Source organism: Prionailurus viverrinus, chromosome B3, assembly GCF_022837055.1.
Source record: "Prionailurus viverrinus isolate Anna chromosome B3, UM_Priviv_1.0, whole genome shotgun sequence".
Classification (NCBI taxonomy): Eukaryota; Metazoa; Chordata; class Mammalia; order Carnivora; family Felidae; genus Prionailurus; species Prionailurus viverrinus.
Window position 1 is genome coordinate 130,454,205 of NC_062566.1, and position 27,481 is coordinate 130,481,685.

General features: G+C 37.2%; 1 protein-coding gene across 2 annotated transcripts in view; it reads right to left on the reverse strand.

Annotated features, from left to right (window-relative positions):
• Window positions 1–27,481, reverse strand: part of PPP4R3A (protein phosphatase 4 regulatory subunit 3A) — a 38,359-nt gene that overhangs the window by 9,758 nt on the left and 1,120 nt on the right. Inside the window, exons 2-10 of one of the 2 annotated variants that reach the window (XM_047862161.1) lie at window positions 16,292–16,347; window positions 12,886–12,984; window positions 8,854–9,471; window positions 4,928–5,005; window positions 4,730–4,846; window positions 4,176–4,292; window positions 2,192–2,323; window positions 1,988–2,090; window positions 155–313 (exon numbers count right to left, since the gene is read on the reverse strand). In XM_047862161.1, the coding sequence (XP_047718117.1) occupies window positions 155–313; window positions 1,988–2,090; window positions 2,192–2,323; window positions 4,176–4,292; window positions 4,730–4,846; window positions 4,928–5,005; window positions 8,854–9,471; window positions 12,886–12,984; window positions 16,292–16,347 (1,479 nt within the window). Of the gene's footprint in view, window positions 1–154; window positions 314–1,987; window positions 2,091–2,191; window positions 2,324–4,136; window positions 4,293–4,729; window positions 4,847–4,927; window positions 5,006–8,853; window positions 9,472–12,885; window positions 12,985–16,291; window positions 16,348–27,481 lie in introns of both variants that reach the window. The other variant, XM_047862160.1, reaches the window with a different exon arrangement.

The following is a 27,481-nucleotide window of genomic DNA, read 5'->3' on the forward strand; positions in this document are numbered from 1 at the left end:
TGTGGTGAAATTATATAATCAGTGTAGTTTCCTATTAGAATGTAGGTCTCTTGACCTGAAATCCATGATCTTTTCTTAGGCAGTTAAGACCCAAAGGTACCAACAACATGATAATATATCAATAATAAATAATTCTACCAGAAGTAACACTTACATAATGCCAAGAAAGCATGCTTCGAGGCCATAAGAACTAGCACTCTCCGGAGGATGTCCTTATTAATTATGTAGTTCTTTATGTGGTAGGTATGGTGCTCCACACAAAATGTTAACAACTCCAGTACAAGTGCCAACAACTGGGCAGTCTGAAAATCATCTAAAAACAAAACACGATTATATTTAATGACTAATATTCTTTTCCTTTCCAAATGTAAGTATCTAAATTCCAATCAAGTAAAATCCTATCAATCCAAAATTTTATTTTTTATATGTTTATTTACTTGGGGGGGGGGGGGGGGTGGATAGAGAGAGAATCCCAAGCAGGCTTCCAGCTGTCAGCGCAGAGCTCAACACGGGGCTTGACCTCACAAACCGTTGAGATTGTGATCTGAGCTGAAATCAACTCAGATGCTTAACCAACAGAGCCACCCAGGTGCCCCACCCCCAAATTTCAAGTTAAGGAAAAGGGAACAAACAATGGATTCCTATCCTACCATGTGCCAAGAACTGTGCTTTACATTTTCTTCAGCAACTCTAAGAGGAATTTGTTTCACAAAACCCAAGTATGAACAGCAAGGCAGAGATGAGACATGAATCTATTAGATCTGCTTTATTCCACGGTGCAAGAATGCTCTACCATGTCTTAACACATCCCTCATAAGATGGACAGTACACATGGCACAGGAGGGCTTGAAAGATACCATCTGGTCTTTGGTGGAATTATTCTCTCTGCTCCTATGATTCCACTATGTTTTGTGGTTCCTTTATTACACAGGATGAATCCACACTGAGTTATAATCACTGGCTTATCTTTCTTCCTCACCAGGCAGAAAGCTTCTGGAAGTATTTTACTTACTTTTTTCATTTCCCCCATTTAGTCCCTAAAGATTGTATATAGCACAGTGCCTTCCACACAACAGGTTTTTAATAAATGTTTAAAGAACTAAATAAATGTGTTTGGAAAAAAGCCTTAAGCTTTACCTAGTACAAATAAAGTAGACAGAAAAATGAATTATCATGGTTCCCAGACTTAATCCTAGAGCCACAAAAAACTAAATTTAATATTTATTTTCTAAGTGGTATGTAAGTTATATTGTACTGATAATTCATCGAGAACAAAATCATCTTCTCGAAACATCAATAAAGGATTTCCCTCGAACATCCTAAAACTACTCTCTGGGGGCACCTGGGTGGCTCAGTCAGTTGAGTGTCCGACTTTGGCTCAGGTCATGATCTCACAGTTCGTGAGTTCGAGCCCCGCGTCGGGCTCTGTGCTGACAGCTCAGAGCCTGGAGCCTGCTTCCAATTCTGTGTCTGTCTCTCTGCCCCTCCCCTGCTCAATGCTCTGTCTCTCTCTCTCTCAAAAATAAACAAACATTAAAAAAAAAAAAATTAAAAAAAACCTACTCTCTGAAATACACACACGCAAGCTAAAGGAATGAAATGCAGAAATAATGAGTCATCAGTATATGAATAATCCCCAATGGAAAGAAAGAGTTTAAGAGTGAGCACAGCCTTGCTCTGCACATCTGGAGTGCAAATAACAAAATTACTTTGTTCATAATTACTTCCTTCTATTTTTTTAACCTATGTAAATAAAAATAAAAAAATATGAATATTGCCTTAACTTTTAAAATTCTGAAAGCAACAATTATCTCCTATTACGCTTTATTGTCTTCAATTATAGCATTTTTAAAGAAATTTTACCTTGAGCACCGTTTTTGAAAATGTATCCAAATGGCTTGAACTTTTAACGACTATTACTCTACATCAACTCTGAATTTCAGAATTCAAGAACAAAGAACTTCACTACCAACCTGCATTATCTTACCTTTGCTGGGTTTGTCTTCTGTTGTATTTGCCAGTAAAGGAGCAGTGAGGACATGCATACAGTGCTTATAAAAGAAACCCAGAAACTCAGTCTTCTCTGTTTTCTAAGGAATCAAAAACACTTCCATGAACTTTAACGGCATTGGTTCCTACCAGCAATAAACAATATACTAGTATGAAAACGAGAAAAATGCCTGTGGCTTACATTGGCAGTAGCTAGCATGTTCTCTGGGTCAACTAAAGTTCGAAGCAGGCCCATAAGTTGGACTGCTCCTCCAAGTTCAGGGTCTGTATCACAAATCATATGTTCTATAATGAGGTTGATGAGCAAAATATCCTGGTGAGAAAAGTACATACAATAAGGATCACTTACTATGAGTGAGAATGTAAAAGCACACACTATGACACGTTACAGCATTATACTAGCTGCCTTGTTAACTGCAAACAAAAGAAATGACTAACTTCTTTAACAGGATATATGGCAGTGTTTCCCTCAAGCACGCTACAGGCACATTTACACTAAGTAGTACAGAAAAGAAAGTCTCTTTCTTTCTCTCTGATCTTTAAATCCCTTTGATTATGGCAAACACAAAGTTCATTTGGTGCCAGTAGAGCTTTGTACTTCTTGATAACAAAATTTCCCTTCTGAAGAAAGCTAATGGGCTTTCAGTTTCATAGTAAGAATATTTAGCTAGAATTTACAGCATTGTTCTATTTTCACTGCATTTCTATAGATTCTTTCTACTTATGGCAAATGATATCTGTATGTGTTCTCCACTTATGGAAACGATACAAAATTTCCATTAAAAATAAATTCAGTTGGTACCTAAATGTGTGAAGTTAGAAGAAATAAGATTATGGTATTTAGATAGCATAGAGAACAAATGTATTATAATGATTCCCAATGTCAATGAAAACTGATTGCTAATTTTCCTGAAGCTCTATGACTTCAGTTCCTAGCCCAAGGAGTAAAATAAAAACAGAGAGGGATTCAGTGAGGAAATCTCTCCTCTTGCCTGTATGTTCAGCAGTAGGATGGACATAAAGATCGAAATTGGGAATTAAGAGGCCTACTGCATGAAAGTGACATACTAAATTAATGTATGTGCAACTAGTGAGTTTCAGGGCCAACAAGAATAGCCTTTATTTTTAATAATACAGGTATTTTGGTTTTCTGGATAGGACTACTTATAAAAGAAAAATGTGACAACATTTAACAGTCCAAACTGGTACTTTTCTACACTTACCCTGGTACTATGATTAAAAAACAAACAAACAAAAAGACCAACCCTTAAATACAGAAAATTACTAGGCATTCCACTTCATTTTGACATTTTATTTAAGACTTTTTAAAAAAGTAAAATCTATTTTCTCAATTTGTAAAAAATGCAAGAATTCTGCATAGATTTTTTTTTTCCTAAATGCCTCCCTCCCCTTTCAAGATGCAGTTGAGGGCAAAACATATTAGTTTATTTTTAGAAGTCACTTCTAAAATTTTATGGGAGCAGGAAGAAAAAAATTCAGAATCATTGGATCAAATATCTAAGAATAAAACAGAAGAGCACACACATTTGGGGCTGCCATATAGCACACTCCAGGAGCATGCTTCACACTACGGATTCTCTCACTTTAAAATTGACGTGTGTGTGTGTGTGTGTGTGAGAGAGAGAGAGAGAGAGAGCGAGAGAGCGAGTAAACAAGGCCACAGCTCGTTCCCTAATGGTCAGGCAGTAAAGAAAGTACCCTAAATACTTTTCCAAGGGACTGTGCTTCCTTTCTTCACTCCTGGTGTTTTTGAGAATCTATCCCTAGCAAAGCCAATGTTTTCCTAGGGAAGTTACTTAGAATTCCACATACAGAAGAACAATTTATTGATTAATGATTCAAATAAGATAGCATATCAAGTTAATGACAGAATTAAGAAATGTGATCTCAAAAATTTAAAAAGAAACTTAAGGTGAGCATTAACAAATAATTGTCGTAAAACACAATTTCTAAACTAAGGAGCCAATTTAGGGGAAGAAAAAGCCATGTGTATTATGGCTACACTTTTCCCAAATATTAGCTATTTGAATCTTTAAAAATGAATAATAAATACAGTTACAGCTCCCCATGTACAAATACTTACTGTTAGCGCAAATAATATTTACCTTGTTGGTTATTTTTTGCTCTGTTAACTTCTTACTTACATCATCATTCTGTTGTGCCTCCTGCATGACAAACTCTCGTACCATGGATGGATTATATTCAACCAAGTATGAGAATATATCAGTAGCAGCACTTCGCACCTGTGTATCATCCATGCCCTGCAGATAAAAAGCACTTACTTCTCCTAGAATTATAAAGATATGGAACTTACAGCTACGTAAACCCAAAACCTAACAAATCATAAGAAAACAATGCAGTAAGAAAGAGGTCAAGGTAATTTGGCACGTAAAACCTGTTCTGTGGATAAAGTTATACTTTCTTTTATTCCTGTTTACTTTTCTTCTGTCACATTTCAACGGGCTGCAAATTTAACAATTTATTATTAAAAATACGGAAAATTCCCGAGTATTCTTTCAATAAGGTTTAAGGACTCTTCTCTAACACTAGAATTTCATAGTTTTTACTGTATGTAATAATACACAGCTAATATTAAATCTTGGCTATAACCACAAATAATTGCATGTAACATAAAAATATATTATCTTTGTGGATTAAAAATATAATGAAAATTAAATATAAACAGAAACAAACTTACAAGGATGACTTCTAAAGCTGGTAATATGCCCATGTTTGACAAAGTCTTGAAAAAAGCATCTCTGTTTTGAGGTTGAAGCGTTTGGGAAAATGCACAAAATTCTTTTAAAAAGTTAACCTAAAAGAAGGAAAAGGACAAGTGAATATAAAAGATCTGTTGTTTTAGTTTTGTGCCTTTCATAAGTATCAAATTTCTTACCAATTCCTGTCTCTTTTCCTCATCTGTTGCTTCATCTGTTAGTTGTGCAAACAAATCTGTCAGAAATTTTTCATCTTCCTGTTAAATCAAAGGACAAATTTATGCTAATGGTAAGAGTATATTAAAACATAATTTTCAGATACTATAGAAGGTACAAACCGAATAAGTGGAAAAAGGAAAGATGGTATTGGTAATGGTACTCTTTAAAAAGAGAGAAGGAAAAACCAAACTATTAAAGGAGAAACTGGGGATTTATCAAGGAAAACTCTTCTTTATATTTGGGCAAGGCTTTAATTTCCTAAGCCTATTTAAGGGCCACCATGTGCATATTTTTAGGCTTTGTGGACCATATGGTCCCTGCCACAATCATTTAACTCTGTGGTTACAGTAAGAAACAGCCGTAAACAGTATGTAAATGAGCGTGGCTGTGTTCAAATAAAACTTGACTTATAAAAAAGGATATGGGCTATAGTTCGCAACCCCCTCATTTACATAGGATTTTAAAACCTTACCTTTAGAGGGTAAGGTTCTACAACCTCTCAAATGAAGGTAAAAATTAAGAAAAGCTTCCTTTGGGGTGCCTGGGTGGTTCATGTGGTTGAGCATTCCATCTTCATTCAGCTCATGATCCTATGGTCTGTGGGTTCAAGCCCATGTCGGCTCTCTGGTGTCAGCACAGAGACCACTTCAGATCCTATCCCTCCCTCTTTGCCCCTCCCCTGCTCACACTCCCATGCTCGCTCTCTCTCAAAAATAAAACATTTTAAAAATGTATTTTAAAAACAAATTTTTTTTAAAGCTTTATTTATTTTTGTGAGAGAGACAGTGTTGTGAGCAGGGGAAAAACGGTGAGAGAGAGGGAGACACAATATCCGAAGCAGGCTCCAGGCTCTGAGCTGGCAGCACAGAGCCTGATGCAGGGCTCGAACCCACAAACAACGAGATCATGACCTGAGCCGAAGCTGGATGCTTAACCGACTGAGCCATCCAGGCGCCCCTCCATCACTATTTTTCACTAAGATTTTATTATACTTTGGGGCACTGGGGTGGCTCAGTTAAGCGTCCGATTCTTGGTTTCACCTCAGGTCATGATCTCATGGTTTGTGGGTTTGAGCCCCACATTGGGCTCCATAGCTAGCAGCACAGAGCCTGCTTGGGATTCTCTCTTTATCTCTACCCCTCATGCTGTCTCTGTCTCCCTCAAAATAAACTTAAAATATCTATATCGATATAAAAAACTTTGTTATACTTTAATTCCATACTACCTCAGCTAGTGTTAGATTCAACCACTACTTCAGCCCTACAGACATGCCTAAGTTAAAAATATATACTTAGTACGTATGTATAGATATATGCATATGTGTGTATGTAATCTCCCACTAGATCATAAACTCCATAGTCTCTGTTGTACGTGCTCAGGAAACATCTTCTGTGATATTAAATTGGTTAATCCTACCTTTACTTTTTCCAAAATATACAAACAGATCATACCTCAAGTGGCACCCAAATTCAAGACACATCCCAGATATAACATATCCCACCAAGTGGAAATCAAATGATTGAAACAGATTCTCTGAATTGCTCTATTTGGGGATACAGAAGTTCAGAGAATAAGAATGTTTAAAAAAAAAAAAAAGTTTAATATGGGGTGCCTGGGTGGCTCAGTTGGTAGAGCGTCCGACTTCGGCTCAGGTCAGGATCTCGCAGTTTGTGAGTTCGAGCCCTGCGTCCGGGCTCCGTGCTGACAGCTCAGAGCCTGGAGCCCGTTTCGGATTCTGTGTCTCCCTCTCTCTGTCCCTTCCCCGCTCACGCTCTCTCAAAAATGAATAAATGTTAAAAAAAAATTTTTTTTTTAATATTTAATAATGTTACACAGAGCAGTTAAGAGTAAGGGGAGAGTATGATTGTGTACATAAGGTGGGTAGAACCTGGTTTAAATTATATCTCAATCATCCCTTTCCAAAATTTATAAAATTCTTTCCTTCGTACCAGCACTTTGGATCTAAGTGGCCCCGCATCATGAGAAACAAAACTACAGCACTGGCAGCCAAGATTTTGCAAAGCATACTGTAGGGAAACAGACTCAATAACTTCAAATTACTCATACTTCATGAGTAAAACTGGCATCTCACAGGTATGAAGACCAAGAAAACACAGAAGTGACAAATCCCTGCATAACAAAATGAGAATCACGTGGAGCTAAAGGAAAAGACCAGAAGCACTCAGGACTATCAAGGAAACCAGAAAGAGGCTCCAGTAAAAACTAGATGCTTATCAAAGAACAAATAGAAATTGGTACTGGAACCTTCTCTCTGTTCTATATCAATCACAATATATTGTACAGAGATTACTATTGTCCTTTACTGTATTGACTGTATTATTTGTTTAAATGTCTCTTTTAAAAAGAATGGAGAACATGTCAAATCAGTCAACATGAACTGGAATTATTCCCAGCTCCAGGACAGCAGTGTTGGTAAAATGACTTTTCTATTTGGGGCGCCTGGGTGGCTCAGTTGGTTAAGCGTCCAACTTTGGCTCAGGTCACGATCTCACAGTTTGTGAGTTCGAGCCCCACATCGGATTCTGTGCTGACAGCTCAGAGCCTAGAGCCTAAGCTTTGGATTCTGTCTCCTTCTCTCTCTGCCCCTCCCCACTTGTGCTCTGTCTCTCAAAAATAAATAAAAATGAAAAAAAAAAAAGACTTTTTTATTTGAACTTATAGTTTTGTTTCTTTAAGGTGACAAAGGCAAGAACCCTGAAAATACATCAATATTCTAAAAAGGAACAACCATAAAAATTAAACTTACTACTTTATTCATAACATGTCCTATCAAGCAGCTCTTACTGACATTTATTTGCCTCCTTTAACAAAACCAGGTTTCAATTATTTGTAGATCTGAGGTAAAGTCTTATATCTTTCAAGTCATATCATCTGTCTGTTATTCTTACAATATCACGGGCATCAAAGAAACAAAAAACATGGCAGGTGCACAAAATCATAGAACTTTGCGCATAGCGCAAAGATTTATCTCGGTTAGACTAGACTAATTCCTACACTATAGGATAATATCCTGAGAAGTTTTTGGACCTTGAAGGTGTTACAAATGTGGATTGCTGGCTAGCTCTCATAGATTTTGATTTCTGTGCTTTGTGCAGAATCCAGGAAACATTACACCCTAGGCAATTCTGATACAAGCACCCCTAAAACACCAGACCTGAGAGACTAGGGATACTGTAAAAAGAAAATTTGGGGTTTAATAAGGCAAATATTAATAGATACTTTAAAATAATGCTCAAAAGGCTTACATCACGTTCATGCATGATCTTTTATCGTCACATGACTTTACAGGGTAGATACTAGTATCACCATCCTTCCGATCAGGAAACCGAAGCTTCAGGAGGTTAAGAAAGTTGCCCAAGTCACATAGCTATTAAGTGACAGGTGGAGCTGTAACTCATATCCACATCCAACTTCCCCCTACTCGTCTAATAAAGAAGCATGCATGCCCTTTGCTAAGGAGACAAGCAACTATAATTTGCCAACATCTGTATTCCCTTGACCCTAAAAACTGGGTCCCTTTATATATAATTACCTGGCAGCGTTACCAATTCTACAGAACTTATATTCTTCAGTTAATTCTACATTCAACCATTTCATTAAGACCATTCCCTTAACTACTTCAAGCTAGACTTCTTTATCACATTTACCTTCCCTGACGTAAACATAACACCCCTCTGGTCCCACAGTATTAAATATTATAGTCTCTTCTAATAACACCAACATACATACCTTCAGACAAAAATCAAAACTCAATTTAGGTATTTACAAGGAACAATAAATTACTTCTGCTAAATCAATTAACCGTTTAAACGGTATCAATCAAGAAGTATCTCTGTAAGTAGGAAAATAAAATGATCTAACTCACCTGTAACATACCAACAATTTCTACCTTATTGAAAAAGATAAAGGAGTGAAGTGTTGATAACATATTTTCTTCAAAGACTGAAGGGGTAGGTAGAACCATATCTTGGATGTACTGAACTCTGTATGTCTGATGAATTTTTTGTTTCAGCTCAGGATCAGATATGGGAATCACTTCCTTAAACTTGGCTGTTTTTGTCAGAAATTCCCTGTGTTTTCGTGGTTGTGATAAAGCAGGATCATATTCTAAGCATCCAATGACGTCCATTATACATTCCTCAGAAAACATAACTTCGAAAAGAGCAGTTCGATTCAAGAGGAAGATGCCTTTGATAATTTCATACAAGTGGTGCAGTCCTTCAATATTTTCCAAATCCTCACACACATGAAAAAGCTCTAAGAGCTTTTTAATATAACCCTCATTTTCCAGTGCTAGTGCAAGTTTTTCACGACGCAGGGGGGAAGGTAAAGATGATGCCACAAGTTCTGCAATTTCCTCAAGGCGACTTAATTCACAAGATGGCAATTCTAAACCCGGTGATGACATATCATCAAAACGCTCCTCTTCAGATTCATCTACGAGATCCTGAGTGATATCCACTGAAGGGTCCTTTCCTTGAACCTATTAAATAAGATTTACGATGGCTGTCATAGAATATAATCAAGCAAATCTAAATGATATTCTTAGATGAATACAAGAGATGTTTTAAGAATCCTAGCACTGTATGCCAGGAGAGCCACCAAAGTTTAAGTAAAATTCAAATAAATATCAAACATCATAATGTTGTGATTACAGAAAACATGTAATTAATTATAAGCTACAAGGAAAATTTTAATATCAATTCCTGAAAACAAGGGCCAATGACATGTGCAAACTGGCTTTGGACCAAAGTGGGTCAGTGATATGCTATGAGTGCTGGTTGGTGGCCCCAAAATATCAGTTAAGAAAAACTATGGGAAACAAGCATATTTACACAAAAGTGAAACTATTTATAAAAAGCAACTGTAACATACACGTAATAGAGCACAGTAGAGAAGAGTCCCCAAGATGATCTACTAAAAGTAACCAAACCATGGAAGTTTTCCTTTCTATTCACCCAAATCTATAGGTTTCATGATCCCTTCCAAGAAGCCCGAAAAGTGTTGTAAGCCCCAACTTAATGTCAATATATGGGCTCTCAGGGTTCACAATTAAATACATTTTAAGGTAAAAGGATATTTTTACCAAGGGGCATAGACTTATTTTGAAATAAAATAAGTTTTGCTATCTTAGCCCTATAATTTGAGACACTGTCACTAAATTTAGCAGCCCAACAGGCCAAGTTGAATGATAAAGGCATGGAAAACTTAGACCTTATATGAAACGGCCAAGAAACTGAAATTGCTTAGCATGGTTAAGAGACTGTTAATGGATATTGGAAGGGGAGAAGGCCTGGAGTAGGTTTTGAAATTATGCTCCAAGTTGATATCATCTTGACCTTAACCCACTGGGCAACAACCACTGAAAGGCAACTAGGCACATTCACGGATTGTACCAGCCATAGTCTCAAGTTGGCTTTGGATTGTTAACTACATAAACTCTCAATACAGCTTTAGATTCCTGATACTCAGGCTATGTCTTTACCTATAGAAATACAGTAGCATTTGATTAAAAAACCAAATGTAAAGGGACAAAAACCCTTACTGTAATGACAATGCTATCTTGAGTTTATCTGCAAATATGAAGGGAATCAAAAAGGCCTGTGGTTAGGATATTCTTGGAATCTGATCTACTCAGGGAATCAAGGTGGAATTGTAATGATTTGACAAATACGTTTCAGTCTTACTTTCGGAGAAGAAATGAAGAATGAAAACAGAAGAAAGGGAGAATTAGCTACAAGTCTTCCTTAAGAGAAAGGATAAGTCTTAGAAATGAAATGAAATGAAAATGAGAATGTGGAGGCCATGAAAAGTGTAAGGAAGAAGAGATATATACAAACCTAGTATCTACTATCAAGGAGGATACTAGAAAATGGGGGTCGAGACTTTTTGCTGTTTCTAGATCAAGAAACGAGCAGAGTTCAAGAGTAAGAAAAACATGTTAAGATCTCAAAGGAGCAAAAGGTAATGCATTCCTTAGAGCTAGGATCTAGAAATTAAGAAGTACAGACAGGATCATGAAAGACTGTGACTGAGAAACAACAATTTGAATCTAAAGTATGCACAAGTTGAAGGGGAAGATCAGAAAATCATAAAATAGCCAGTGAGTCCTAGGAAAGTTACTAGAGACAAAGTATACAAATACTACTACCTATGGCCCAAGTGTAAATGAAGAATTACAGCCTAAGGATACGTATAGTGAGGATGTGACAATTTATTAAAGGCAATTTATTAAATTTATTAAAGCCTGTCATGACAGCAACACATGGAGTCCCAGGTGTGAGTATTGGCCCTAATAGACTGTGTCCAGGGTGAGCTTGTTCAACTCAGAAAAGTGAAGGAGAACAAGGTCTGTCTGAGCAATGGGTGCCCTAAGTATACCGAACTCTTCAATCTCCTCTCTCTATGGGAGAACTACTACACACAGGACAAAATCTGGAGGCAAGTGCTATGAAAACAAACATATGGGAAAGAAAGCAAAGAACAAGAATGAAGAAAAAGGAATTCAGATATAAATGTCAGTCTTTCACACATTAGCAAAAAGGGACAGTTTGTTGGTCACGTTAATATGTGAAGAACACAGCTGAATAGGCGATCAAGCAGAAATAAATTCTGCAAATAAGGAAACAATGTGCCTCAAGGACACTGCAGTTTTATTAAAGCGATGGCTCTCAAACTTCAGGGGGCATTGAGAATCACCTAAAACAGGAACTGACAAATGATAGCCAAACATGGCCCACCACCAATTTTTGTAAATAAATCTTATTACCAGAGAACCACGCTCTTTAGGTATGCATCCCGTGTGGCTACTTTCATTTTACAACAGGAGAGTTGAATGGCTGTTAAACTGCATGGCCAACAAGGCCTGAAATATTTACTATCCCGCCCTTTACAGAGAAAATGTGACCTGGAAGGCTTGTTCAAATGTAATTCAAATACAATTACTAGGACCTACTCACAGAACTTCCGATTCAGTAGGTCTCAGGGTGGGGGTCTCAGAATTTGCATTTCTATCAGTTCTCAGGTCACGCTGCTGGTCTGACGACCACGCTTTGAGAACCAATAAATTAAAGAACCTGCTAAAGAGTATTCTCCAATTAAAATAAGTGTGGAGACTGAGAAACTGTCCTTAGGATGCAATCGTTTAAATGAGTCTATAACAAGAGCCAGTGGCTTTAGCATATAATAAATGCAAAACAGAGTGCATGACAAATGCATACCCGACAAGACGGTGGAGATCATGTGACTAGAGGTACTAGAGTCACTAGGAAATTCCAGAATCAACTGAGAACACGCAAGATGAGGTGGAACAGATAGTCAAGAACTACTAGAAGTTACTGAACAAAGTGAGATCAGATTGGCATTTTTAAAAAGATCCTTCTAGCTGTGGTATGGATTTGCGAAGACCAGTCAGGGTGAAAGCAAGAAACAAGGCGAGAAATGACAGTGGCTTAGTAAATTGTCATAGCAGTGAAAATAAAGAGAAGTGAACGAATTTAAAATTTGTAAATGAAGGACTGAATGGATGTTAAGTGATGAAGGAAGGATAAATATGACCCACAAGTTTCTGGTTTCAGCAACTGGATGGCATTTACTGAGATGAGGGAGATGGGAGAATGAACAGATTCAGAGGAGATTATGTTCGGTTCTGAACTATTAAATGAGACACTAGTGAACACTCATGGAGGAGCTCTCAAAGACAGCTGGATATGAAAGTGTGGAGTTCAGCACAGATTGAGGTAGATAAATTGCACTTGCCTATAAATCAAGCTTTTCACAGAAAACAGTGAATTTAAGAAATATGAAATGCTATTTAAAATCTTGGGCATTAGCTAAAAGCGCAGCAAAAAACAATATACTCAGAGAGCATGTTAACTTTCTAGTTTCCTAAAATTACCTGACATATTTTCTCCCAAATCTCATCACATCCAGCTTTTTCTTGAAAGCTAAGGGCCAAGTCATAATTTTCTGCTTCAGACCACACAATCAAAGTATCCTTGAGAGAAAAAAAAAAGTCTGATTAGTATCAATTATCACAAACTACTTTAAAGTATAAGGCTTAAATAAACAAAGCAACAAGGAATTGCGTGTGAACAGTACTCAGCAACATCCATACTGGTAATTGCCAAGCCTCTGTATACCTGGCTATAAAATGAAAACAATGTTTTCCTTAAGGAGAAGTTAACAAATAAATAAAAAGTACTACAAAGCGACCAATCTAAATGTACTAAAAGATACATACCTAAACACTGTATCAATCCTTTGCCTGCACACTAGTTACATTTTATGCTCTAGTCACAATGCCCAGAAAGGAAGCCTGAGCATTCATTAATTAGGGCACGTTAGGAGGATGGAATTAATAAACAAAATTCCTTCTCTCATCTCTCTATTGTCAACATTGGATGTTCTTTACCTGGGGCACCTGAAGCCCATGAAATTACTGGCTAAATCTGTAATATGTGAGCACTTATCTGGGCAGAAAGTTTTTTAACCTTCGCCGAAGTGCTGTAGTTCAAAAAGCAAGATGCTCCTACCACCCACAACTCCTTTGCTCCTACTTGGACAGGCTTTTATTTAATGGTAATAAGTTTAATGAATAGTAAAAATATTTACAGGGTCTAAGATATCTTTTCAAACTTACTGACAGTAATAAGCATATAGACTGTTCTGGAGTCATCAACTATTTCAAAAATAAGCCCTCCAACTGAGAGCGTTTTGTGACCCATATATGAAATTTTGAATGGTACCAAGGAGAATTACATTCAAAAAGAAGCCTAATGGAACAGCTACCATATAGCATTTTTTTTCAGGCTGGTCCAAAGAAAAGAATTAGGAGAAGTCAGAATTAGGAGGATGTGAGTACAACATAAAGAAAACATAATTCAATCTAAGAAATAACTGCAAGGAGCCAAGCAAAGGCTAGGTGAGCATCTACCAGAATGATAAAAGGTTCCTGTATTAAGAAGGAAACATGGCTAGTCCATCTTTAAGGTAACTTAAAAGGTATGTCTACATGGAGGAAGCTTCTAATACTTTTCCCTATCAAAGATACCCCTTATTGTACACAGATGGATCCCCTGATTAAAAATTTGTCTCCTAACCAGCATATTAATTCCTTTCAGTCAATTATGTAACCGTCCATCATGAGGACCAGTAGTCTCTCGCTGAACTACAGTGATGCCAACCAGAAGTAAATAAATGATCATCTGAATAGGCTGTGCAATATTACTAATAGAATAAATCCACAATTTTTATTCAAAATTTTAAAAAACAGCTCAAAGACTCCTTTTTACTGTCCTCAAGAACTTCTAGAGATCATAGATACCAGGCACGCATCTGTTCCACAGTGACTGAGTAGCAGTTCAAACTCAAAATAATTTATAAACATTGTAAGATCAACACACCAGAAATTAGTCAGTTGGGAAACCTCCTAGAGTCTGCTTCATCTTTAAAATAGGTAGAATACATACTGTTATGAAAATTGCTGATAATATAACACCTACTGGAACAAACCTAAAACCAATGATCACATTAGTAATAAGACAGATTTAATACAACCATAAGCAATTACTCTGGTACAATGTAAATTCAGATTCATCTACAGGCTTAAATCAGTGCACAGCTAGCCATTTGCAACCACGTGGATGGAACTGGAGGGTATTATGTTAAGTGAAATTAGAGAAAGACAAAAATCATATGACTTCACTCATATGAGGACTTTAAGAGACAAAACAGGACAAAACAAGAGACTCATAAATATGGAGAACAAACTGAGGGTTGCTGGAGGGGCTGTGGGAGGGGGGATGGGCTAAATGGGTAAGGGGCATTAAGGAATCTACTGAAATCATTGCTTCACTATGTACTAATTTGGATGTAAATTTTAAAAAATAAAAAATAAAGTTAAATAAAAATACAGAAATAACCTTCAAAAAAATATCAGTGCACAGTTAGACATATGCTCTTAACTGTCCATTTGACAAATTTAGAAGTTTGAAAATTTTTAGGAATTGCTCTTCTGTTTTCCTTAAAGAGCCTAAAATCATCTTGTTTATCATCCAACATTAACCTATAGGTTAAGACATACGGAGCTCTTCATTCATCCTCAAAATAGACTTGATCTTTCCTTTTTCTTCAGATGACTTTTACTCTTCAACTAAAACCTCAAAACACTAATTTATGTATTTAGGGATAGAATAGCAATGGCAAATACTCTAGTCTCCAGCCACTCCAATCAACCAATCTTAATGGTTCTTAATGGTTTTCTTAAGATCACTAAATGCAACGGTGTTAGCAGAACATTAGACTATCAAGAAAATATTTCAATTGTACCAAATGTTTGTTGGACAAATACATCACCACTAAACAGATTTAGGAGTTAATATCAGCTTTCCCATATACTCTCTGTGTGACCTCAACCAAGTCACAATCTTTAGGGATCTAATATGCAAAGTAAAGCCAACACTAACTTTCCTCTAGTAGTATTTTAATGGTCAGTGATGAAGCAAAGCACTTTACAATTTATTTATAGATTAATATGTTTATAAAGTAATATACACATATGAATGCATTGGTAATAGCCTTTAGTCTAAATTATTTTATATCTATACCTTCAGGGTAATGCGGGGACTGATACTGCTTTTACTGGCTTTGTACGGCACTCAGTGGGTGGGTGGGTGGGTGTGTGTGTGTGTTCTGAATAAATACCCTTTGATGACAGTGCTACTAGGTACCAAATAGAGAAAGATTTACTTTCAGGTATCACTTGCTCTCTGAAGGATACAAGAAAGAGCATACTGAAACTAAAAGTTGTCTTAACAAACTGCATCACTGTTATATTACCATAAGGTCCTATTCAGGCTATGTAAGAAATCAGACTCTTACCTACACTGGATTGGTGTATAGGGACAGAAATATCCCTTCTGCACTAGCATCTACAACAGCAAAGAAAGCAGTTTCTACCATTTCGTTGTGTTAATAGCTGATTATATCAGTAGCCACTTTTTTCTTTAGGGAGAAACCAGAAAACTATACTGTTTTAGTTTTAACTTTTGAGAATTAAATCTTAGTTGCTAGAATATCTGAAATATAAACTAAGTTTAACTTGAAGTATTTTTTTTAATTTAAAATAAAATGATTGCTTTATACAGAGATTGGTTAAAATCACATTTTAGAATTAGGCTAGGAAAGTATGTTGTAACCTGTTTTGAATTTCTCATTGCAAGTAATCAATGGTAAATTTTCATTTAATCACCAAACTGAGAGGATAACATACAAGGTAAAACATAACATCTTCACATTTTTACCTGTTGTTTCTGATATGCGGTGTTAGGATTTATTTTGGACTCTAAAAGCAGAGAACCTGGGAAACAAAAGAAAAACAAAACAAAACATTCCATTATGTGATTGCAAAGCAGCACAATTACATTCCATCACATACACACACATTTCCTTTCCTGAACACTCGATACAAATGTAACTTCAGTTAAGGAAACAGTGTTTTAAAAACAATTTTAAATATAATAAAACTTGTAACCCAACAAATACTTGATATATTACGTTTACTTTTAACAAGAAGAACACAATTATCTGAAGAGTGAGGAATGGGTGGTAAAAGAAATCTAACACCTTACGGGCAGCACAGAGTAGTGACATGGCACAGCACGTAGCAGGATGACCTGGGTTTAAATCTCTGAAACACATCAGGACCTGGATACGATCCATTTCCCCAGTACATCCCCACATTATGCTTCACCTTCAGAAAGTCTCTTACTTCTGTTCCAGAATTGCCACACTTCTCCATCTTCAAATAATCAATTGTTTTCTGATAGTAAACTAATTTTAATTTGCACATTTCTGTATTTTTCCCCCCTGGCCATATCATAAGACTTGCGATATTCAGGAAATAACTAGTACTTTGTTGGGGCGCCTGGGTGGCTCAGTCGGTTGAGTGTCTGACTTCAGCTCAGGTAATGATCTCACGGTTCGTGGGTTCGAGCCCCACGTCGGGCTCTGTGCTGCCTGTTGAGGATTCTTTCTCTCTCCCTTTGTCCCCTGCTCTCTGCACACTCTATCTCAGAAGTAAACTTAAAAAAAAAAATGTTTATTTATTTTTGAGAGAGAGAGAGAGAGAGAGAGAGAGAGAGAGAGAGAGAGAGAGAGAAAATGAGTAGGGGAGGGGCAGAGAGACAGGGACACACTGAATCCGAAGTAGGCTCCAGACACTTAACCGACTGAGCCACCCAGACTCCCCTTAAAAAATAAACTTTGACAGTTAAAAACTGAGAACAAACTGAGGGTTGATGGGGGGTGGGAGGGAGGAGAGGGTAGGTGATGGATACTGAGGAGGGCACCTTTTGGGATGAGCACTGGGTGTTGTATGGAAACCAATTTGTCAATAAATTTCATAAGAAATAAAAAAAAAAGAAAATTAAAAAAAAATAAACTTTGATAAATTTCCCTGTGCTTCAATTTTCTTTATGCACAATTATTGGACTTTTAAATTTTGTAATTAGAAGTTTCTAGTGTTGCATTCATAACACGAAAAAGCAGCAAGGACATGAATATCTAGAGTCAACATTATTAAAAGCCTTCAACTATCTTTGTAAATATTCCTCCACTGTTTCCTGTAAATACTAGAACAGAAATTGCAATCTGTCGTTTCCCAGTGAAATCAGAGTATTCAGGTACATTATGGATCAAACTTGACTTTTTATAGATGAGTTGTGGCATACAATTATACTCAAAACGTGGTTTCTAGCAGAAAATACATTCCCAAAACCTACCTGAAATACCTATCACATCCTCAAAAACAATCCATCTTCAAAAAACTACATAAATAACAGACTGAAACTGGATTAAAGATCCAAGAGGTCTTGTGTCTTACAACCAAAATAAGTAATGCCTCTTTAAAATTAGGGGCGCCTGGGTGGTACTGTTGGTTAAGCGTCTGACTTTTTGGCTCAGGTCATGATCTCGCGGTCCATGAGTTCAAGTCCCGCATCGGGCTCTGTGCTGACTCAGAGCCTACTTTGGATTCTGTGTCTCTCTCTCTTTCAAAATAAACGTTTAAATGAATGAATGAATAAATGTTAAACTGCACAGGGGCGCCAGTGGCTCAGTCATTTAAGTGTCCAAATTTAGCTCAGGTCTTGATTTCATGGTTCGTGGGCTTGAGCCCCATGTCAAGCTCTGCTGACGATACAGGAACTGCTTGGGATTCTCTCTCTCTCTGCCCCTCCCCTACTTTCATGTGGACTCTCTCTCAAAATAAATGAACCAAAAAAAACCAAAACAAAACAAAACAAAAAAAAACCCAACAAGTTAAGCTGCAATAAAAGCATGATCTACCCAAAAGAAAAAATTGGACATCATTGATCAATGATAATTGGATAGGATCAAAATCAAAATCTGTGCTACAAATAACACCATCAAGAATGTGAAAAGACAACCCATAGAGTGGGGAAAAATAATTGAAATCATATATCTGATTAAGGGATTTTTATACAGAACTCTGACAACTTAAATAATAAAAAGACAACCCAATTTTGGTCAATAAATCTGAACTGACATTTCTCCAAAGATATACAAACGGACCATGAACATAAGAAAAGATACTCAACATCATTAGTCATTAAAGAGATGCAAATAAAAACCACAAATAAGACCATTTAACACCTGCTAGGATGCCTATAATCAAAGACAGTGTTGCCAACCATGTGGAGAAATTGGATCCCTCATACATTTTGCTTGAGGTATGTAAAAAGGCATCCAGTTTGTAAAACAGTTTGGCAGTTCCTCAATTGCTAGAGTTACCAGCAATTCCACTCCTAGGTATATACCCAAGAGAAACGAAAACATATGTATGGTCACACAAATATGTGTACATGTAGTTTCTTAGCAGCACTTTTTCATAACAGCAAAAAAGTGGAAACAATCCAAATGTCCAAAAACTAATGCATAAATACTATTCAGCTATACAAAAACAAAAAACAAAACAAAAAAAAACCCCAAAAAACGCCATAACATGGATAAAACCTGAAAACATTACAAGTGAAAGAAGCCAATCATAAAGGCCTATATTCTATGACTGTATTTATATGAAATGTACAGAGTGTACAAATCAGAGAAAGAGGTGTAGGTTAGTGATTGTTTAGGGCTGGGGAGGAAAGGGGAGTGAATAGGTAGTGACTTCTAATGGTTACACGATTTCTTTCAGAGAGGACAAAATATTCTAAAATTAGATTGTGGTGATGGTTGCATAATACTGTGAATATACTGAAAAATACTGAATTATACACTCTGAATGGGTGAATTATATGGCATGTGAACAACGTTTTTGAAAAAGTGTAAATACTCATTTGGTAGAATACCACATAGCAGTGTTAATGAGTGAACCAAATATGTGAATCTTATAAATATCTACCATATAATTCTATTTACATAAAATTTAAAGACTAGCAAAAATTAACCTGTGGTGTTCATACACAGGTGGAGATAGTGACTGAGAAGGGACAGGCTTCCAGAGTGCTGGTTATTTTGCAAAAATTCATCAGGCGGAATACTTATGATCTATGTGCCTTTTTGATGTATTACACTTGAAAAGTTTTTTAAAAAGTTCAAGAGTAGGGGTAAACAGAGGGGTGGAGTTATCACTTCAAATTGTGCTTTCGAAAACCACACCTGTAACAGTGTGTCAACTATACTTCAATAAAAAGAAAGAAAGAAAAAGAGAGAGGAAGGAAGGAAGGAAGGAAGGGAGGGAGGGAGGGAGGAAGGAAGGAAGGAAGGAAGGAAGGAAGGAAGGAAGGAAGAAAAACACACACTTGACCTGGCCGCTCTAAGAACAAAAAGTGGTAGTGGTACAACTATTATTTTTCAGGTACCAACTCCTTTTGCATTTGCTTCAAAACTCTCTCTCCATAAAATTACAGGGTTAAGGGTAATTAGAAAGGAAAAACCACAAATTCAAGTGTTCCCTCCAAAAGCCCTAGCTAAAGCAAGAATAAGCACATAACTAGAAGCTTCTGATGTTGGCAAGTTTTTCTTTTTTTCTGGGCCGCTCAAGATATTAAAGGGAAGTATCTTCTGAAACACATTTTCAGGGCGCCTGGGTGGCGCAGTCGGTTAAGCGTCCGACTTCAGCCAGGTCACGATCTCGCGGTCCGGGAGTTCGAGCCCCGCGTCAGGCTCTGGGCTGATGGCTCAGAGCCTGGAGCCTGTTTCCGATTCTGTGTCTCCCTCTCTCTCTGCCCCTCCCCGGTTCATGCTCTGTCTCTCTCTGTCCCAAAAATAAATAAACGTTGAAAAAAAAATTAAAAAAAAAAAAAGAAACACATTTTCAGTCACATCCCATGGCTTTGACCTAATATACCACCTTAGGAAGTCCAGCTCTGGTCCCCAAATACCATGCTCCCTAAGAAAGCAGTAAGTAGGCTGCAGAGGGTGAAGCATGGAAACTGCCTTTTAGTTTGGGGGCTAAGATAATAACAAAGACATATTTCTAGTTTTATATCTAGGCTATCTATTAGGTAGGTTCCCTTCCCCTATCTCTTAGTTTCTACTAGATCAAGTTATGAGCACTTCTCCAATTAACTGAAAAAGAACCAGTTGAGTGTTAATACGCATTAACACAATCCTTTCTCCCAAGTTTACTTGTCTCAGTTGCTATAGCTACAGTACCCGGAATAGCCATTTCATCCTAGTAATATATGGGTATGGCTGGGGATATAGAGTTCAACTGTAGGTGAGAGGCATTTATCATGGTAGCAGAGACAACAGGGGAGAAATGAGGAAGATGATCCGTAGCAGCAGACCTCAAGCAACATTGCAGGAGGTAGAGTTGGTTCTCATTAAGGAGAACACATGCTTTTGATACCAGGTAGGTCCAATGTTAGCTTAATAACTGAAGCACATATGCACAAGAGTCCCCACCCAAACTTCATTTGAGAAACATACCCATCCTCTCCAATAAAAGATGCCTTATCCCCAAGAATTCACTCTCACCCTCTCCATGACACCTCCTCCTCGTCTGACAAAGACACTCTCACACAGCCTAGAGAAAGACAAGCCTACACAGCAAACCCCAATATCAAAGACTTGAGAAAAGCCAGTTGGCAAGGATATACTGGACACAAAGAAAAATCAAGACCATGATCAAACTAAAAGGAATGCATCAATACATGGAATTCAATTTGTCACTGCAGAATCTATCATTCAGACCAGTAGCAAAATCAAACACCCTCAGGTGAGCTAAAGTGTATTCCTACACAGCAAATGCTTGTCGGAGTCTATGTCAAAGAAGCTCTGATAGGCCTACGAGTCCATATTTGCACACAGACTTCTTAAAAAAAATAAAATAAAATAATTTTTTTTTTACTAATACCAAGACTGACAACCAGCACAACTTTTGGGGAGGGTCATTTTATCTGTATCTAAGAGACTTTTAAACACATACTACTCTTTGGTCTAACAGTTCTGGAAATTAGCCTACATGTTCACACAGTGCCAAGTATACGAACAAATGGGTCACTAGCAGCATCCGTAATGGTAAAAACCTAGAAACAATCTCTATGCCAGCTGTCCTCAAAGTGGGGGACCTCAAGGAGTCTGGAAAATCAAAACTATTTTCATAATATGACTAAAATATTATTTACCTTTTTCACCCTTATTTTTCTCAGTGTTGACACTGATATTGCAAAAGATTGAATGCAGAAGCAGGTTAAGAAATTAAACCAGACACTAAAGAGATTTGTAAAACTACGAAACAAGGGACACTCTTCTCACTAAATTCTGACTTAAGAAAAGCTTTTTAAAGTCTTCGTTTTAAATTCTAATATGGCAAATATCAGTAGATACAACCCACATAAAACAAAAGTTTTGGGGGATCCCAAGTTCTAACAGTATAAAGATCTCCTGGGGAAGAAAGTTATAGAAATGCTACTCTATGCCAGCAACAGTATACTCGCAGGAATTAAACATATACAAAGATTTACTATGCTTTTAGATGACAGATCTGTGTATCTTAACATAGATGCCCTAAATATATAGACAAAAAGGAGGTCTGTACACTCAGGAAACAGGGGAACAATGGTATAGGAGGGAAAATGCCACTCAGAACATCACCAAGACAACTGTAAGTAGAAGTTGTCAAACATAGATAAGCAAGAATGATGGACAATAAAACATTTAGTACAACAATGAGTATAGATGATTTGAGGTCATTAAAAACTTTACCTCCCTGCTTCATGACATCTTTGTTCCTCCTGTAAAATGAAATGTATCCTTGAATCTATTCTTGTATCCTGCTGCCAATTCCCAACACACCTCGATCAAAACAAATACCTCCAGGGAGTGGGATGAGAAGTAGTTGGTAGCACACCAGTGAAGCATCATTCCAAAAGTGTCTGAATCAGAGAACCTACAACTAGTGCCTGCCGCCTGGATCCAGCCAGCAGACAGCCTGTTTGGGCTGCAGTCTAACACACATTCATACACTGAATTCATGAAAATGTTTTAAAATGCAAAGACTTTACATTAAAAAAAAAATCTAGATTTCTGGCTGAGTGAAGGAAAAAAAGACCACAGAACTAAACTATTTAATCAAAGAGTCACTAGAGCAAGACTTATGGTTAGAAAAAATGATATCCCTAGGGTTGTTGTATTAACCAAAAATTTCAAGTGCCAACCCCAGCATCTACTACATAACCAGCACTCAGTACTTGTTTTTTTTAAAGCATGGTCAAACTATCATTTCACTGGCATCACTGTGCTGCTGAATAGCAGAAAAATTAGTAATAAAAATGATCCAGAAACATATTACAATGAAAGATTAATCAACAGGTTTATATTGCTTAAGAAAAATACTGTAGCAAATAATACTTAGAAAACACTCCAAGAAAACTGTTAAGATTTTTAATCTTCTGATACAGTGTTATTTAGCTAGAAAGTTCACTTGATTAGAAGATAGCATTTCCTTTCACTGGAGAAATGAGATGTTACAGTTTCTATAACTTTTATGGTTCTATTTTCAGTATCAACCAACGAATCAAGTTCAGGTTGTTAAACAGTTTAGGGGCGCCTGGGTGGCTCAGTCGGTTGAGTGTCCAACTTTGGCTCAGGTCATGATCTCACAGCTTTTGAGTTTGAGCCCTGCGTTGGGCTCTGTGCTGACAGCTCAGAGCCTGGAGCCTGCTTCGGTTTCTGTGTCTCCCTCTCTCTGCCCCTAACTACCTCGCATTCTGTCTCTGTCTCTCTCAAAAATAAATAAACATTAAAAAAAAATTAAAAAAGAAAAGAAACAGTTTAGATTTGGATAAATTAAAGATTTCAGAATGAACAGGTCCAGCTGTCACTCCACGGTAAGCAGTTTAACATCTACTCATCTCTGGTATACTGTCCTTAATGCTCAAAACTAAGGGCAGGAGCTTAAGTACTGTGCTTCATTAGAGGAAATAAAACACCATCAAAAATGAGTTATTTCAAGTCCAAAATATCATCTGGATAGGACAGCAGCATACACTTTAAACCTACAGCAATTCTGTGTTCCAAGTCCCTCTCTCCTGATTTTGTGGCTCAAGTTACACACAGCGTTTAAAAACTGAAATGAAGCCTGGGGGAAAAAATGGTGGCATTACATTAAGAGGTTCCACGCCTATGTCAAACTTTCACTACACTCCAGCCCGGATCACCTATACCCGACTTAGCTGATGGACTTCAAACTGTCGAAGGTACCACCCACAACAGATGATAAATAAGGGTTTGCTCACCCTAGGCCTACTGATTTTCTACAAAAGTAGGTCTACATAAGAAAAAAAAAAAAAAACAGGGGGCTTTAAATGGACTTTTCAAAGTGAAATCTTTCTCCCACTACTGATACCGAGCTCTCCTTAGCAGCTAAATCTGGAATGCCAACTGTACACAAGATTCTATACTACTTACTAATTTATGAGAGAAAAAAAAAAATGCTGTTACTATCTCTGTTCAAATCACCACAACAGCCCAAACAAAACAAAACAGGCTTTCCACCTAAAGTGTTTTGACCTCCTTTTCTAATTATAGTGGGGGTGAGCCACTACCTACTACCACGTTCTGCAAGAGGCAGACGTACAGGATTCTAGTTTTCGCCACAGTAGCAGTTCTGCCTCGACAAAAACACTTCCCCGTCTCATTTTCTTCATGCCCCAAGTAATACTGAAAATTTAACCTTCTAAACTCTGAAATAGGTAAGTCAGACAATAGGGGAAACTATTTTGAAATGTAAAAATTACTTAATATAACTTAAGGTAAAAACCAAATGTAAGAACACTATTCTTTTTTTTTTTTTCAACGTTTATTTATTTTTGGGGGGACAGAGAGAGACAGAGCATGAACGGGGGAGGGGCAGAGACAGAGGGAGACACAGAATCGGAAACAGGCTCCGGGCTCCGAGCCATCAGCCCAGAGCCTGATGCGGGGCTCGAACTCACGGACCGCGAGATCGTGACCTGGCTGAAGTCGGACGCTTAACCGACTGCGCCACCCAGGCGCCCCAAGAACACTATTCTTGATGCTTGGCAAGTAATCCAGAAAAAAAAGAACATGGATATGAGTTTATGTAAAAAAGACATCCTTCACTGTGTGGAGAAATTCCAAATTCTTTTATCAATTCTAAAATTGGAAGATGGAAGTGATAAAAGACACAATAAGACGTTAGAATGATCTGAAATAATAAACTGAGAGGGCAAGGTAAGGGATGACATTATTATCCTTCACTTCAAGCAACTTAACAGGTACAGCAGAAGTTGAAAGAAGAAAAAAAAAACCACAATACCAAGTAATTTTTATTGTTAGATGGAATTTTGCAGGTACCTGAGAAATGAAGTAATCTATCTTCATCAAAGAAAGGGTTGTGTTCGTACAAAGTATTTTACCAGTATGAAATAATGAATAAGGAACCCCTAAAAAAATGGGCTCGATAGCTTGCAGGACATCCCTTCCTCCAAGGCAAGGTGGACTACAGATTTGCCAAGCCACTCAGTTCAGAGGGGAAAGGCACATACTTACACACAAAGATGCACCCTGTCAACAGAGAGGCCATTCAGGTACTTCCATTCAGAAGTGGCCTTCCTGATTTTCGGTGTAGTGTATAAAGGCCTCTAACAAGATAAAAGGCTCATTTTATGGAAAATCGGAAATACTTTCCATTTTGTTCACCACAATAAATACAGAGATTCTCAATTATCCTATAATGGAGAATGGGAGAAGCACACAATAATGGATGACCCAAATTAGCAGTCCATATAAAAACTTCCATCTGGCATGAAGATAAACTATAATTTTAAATATCTTTAGGCTAAAATTTTTTTTTATGTTCTCTGAAATAAGCTTTGAGTCTGTAAGTATAAAGCAGCAAATGCAAGTAGACAGCAATAATGGGAATTTAAAACACACTATAAACAGTTAATGATAATTAAATAATAACAGTCTCAAGCCATAGGCTAGCTGTCTGAGCCTCAGTTTCCCCATCTGCAAAATATAGCTAATAATAGTACCTACACCAGATGACACAAGTAAACAGTCTCTGGCACATAGCAGGTACTCAATAAATTTTTACTTTGAATCCTATTTGGAGTTTTCCTATTAGAAAAAACATTAACCAAACTAGGGATTATTTAAATTGTTTTTTTTAATATTTATTTATTTTTGAGATAGAGCACACGCAAGTTGGGGAGGGCAGAGAGGGAGAGAGAATCCCAAACAGGCTCAGCACTATCAGTGCAAAGCCTGGTGCAAGGCTCGATCCCACAAACTGTGACATCATGACCTGAGCCGAAATCAAGAGTGGGATGCTTAACTGACTGAGCCACCCAGGTGCCCCCAAACTAGAGATTATTTACGACATTATTCCATAAGTGTGCTGGAATTTTCTAAACCCACTCTTTGGATTTAGTTTTCCTTTATCTTAAATTTAACAGAGGCACATCAGTTGTATTTAGTTCAGCCTTTTCTCTATCAATAAATAAAAATAATAAAACTAATGGATAAAAATTAAAACCATTTTGTTTTTGCCATTCAACCTGTTTTATTGCAGAGTTCCAAACTTTCCAAAGGGAGGAAGGGAGTTTAGGGGCTATTTCCAGAGGTAAAAATAAAAATGGGGAAACAACCAGATCCCTACATCAGTACATTAGAACAGGAGGATTCCCTAGGATAGTAGGACATTAAAACATAACACTTCATACTTTAAACAAAACACTCTGCATAATGAGTCCAATTAAATACATGATGTGAATGTTAAACATGTTATTTTAAGTTATGAGATTTCAAAGAATTGACCTCGAATCTACCCACAGTTTCATTTGGAAGCTAACTGAACCTACAAAGCCCATTCTTTCAACTCATTATGTAAAAAGTTTTCCAAACACGCAAAGGAGATGTTAGAGTAGTGGTGACTATGTGATACTCACACAAAAGCATGCTAACACATTCAAACTTGTATTTTTAAGAGGCAAATAAGAGGCCTCAGAAAAATATTCCCAGTGTATTCAAAATCCTTTAAATCCCTCCCAAAGGAAATAATCTCTCCAATTAGGCTATTCTGGGTAGCCTTATAAAGATAACCTGTGGCCAATATAACTCCAAATTACAATTTTTCAAACCAAATTGAAAATCGATGTCCCTTGAGTGTTCAATTACAGAAGGGTGAGTCTTGTTTGTTTTTCATGGAATGGGCAGTTCAGGGTTGAAAGTCCAATTAAAATTCCTTGAAACGAGTTTGTAAGAATTCTGATACAGAACAACTACAATCCTAATAAACAAATAGCTAGAGTGAAATCATAGACTAATGTAACAAGACAAGTTTTCAAATTCGGGAGAAACAATTTGAAAACACTTTCACCTGACGTGAACATTTTAAGTGAAACCCAAGCTATGCCACAGAGAGAAGTGGCAATCCCTAAATAAAGTACGTCTTGAAAAATGTGAAACACTTATTTTCAAACAACTGGGTCTTTGAACCTGCAGGGCTATTTCAAAACATGTGAAGCACAGGCACTAAGGCAGATTCCAAAGGTTTTAAAGTTACTGGCCAATTTCTCCCCACCTGTTAATTGAACCAAATAATGAATATACATTTAAGCAATCAAAAACAAACAAAAACAGCTCGTATAAAATTATCCCAAGCTTACAAGGAGTTTACACAAACAATACACAAAAATCTGTATTGGTGGAAAAGACAACACTGGGGGAACACAAATCGATCTTCTCACGGCAAAGCAGCATTTTCTCTGCCGAATGCAGAGTTGCCAGATTCATGAACCAGTGTTGCCAACGTGCAACACGATCAAAAAACTGTAGCAGAAAAAGTTAAAAAAAAAAAAAAAGGGGAGGCACAGCAAAACGTTCTCCAAAGACTGAAACACCTAAGAACTTTCTTCGCTCCGAGAAAGTTTCACGCCTGCTTTACAGATGAGTGAACTAAGGCAGAAGATCGGATTAATCAGTGCCTTTCTCAAGGT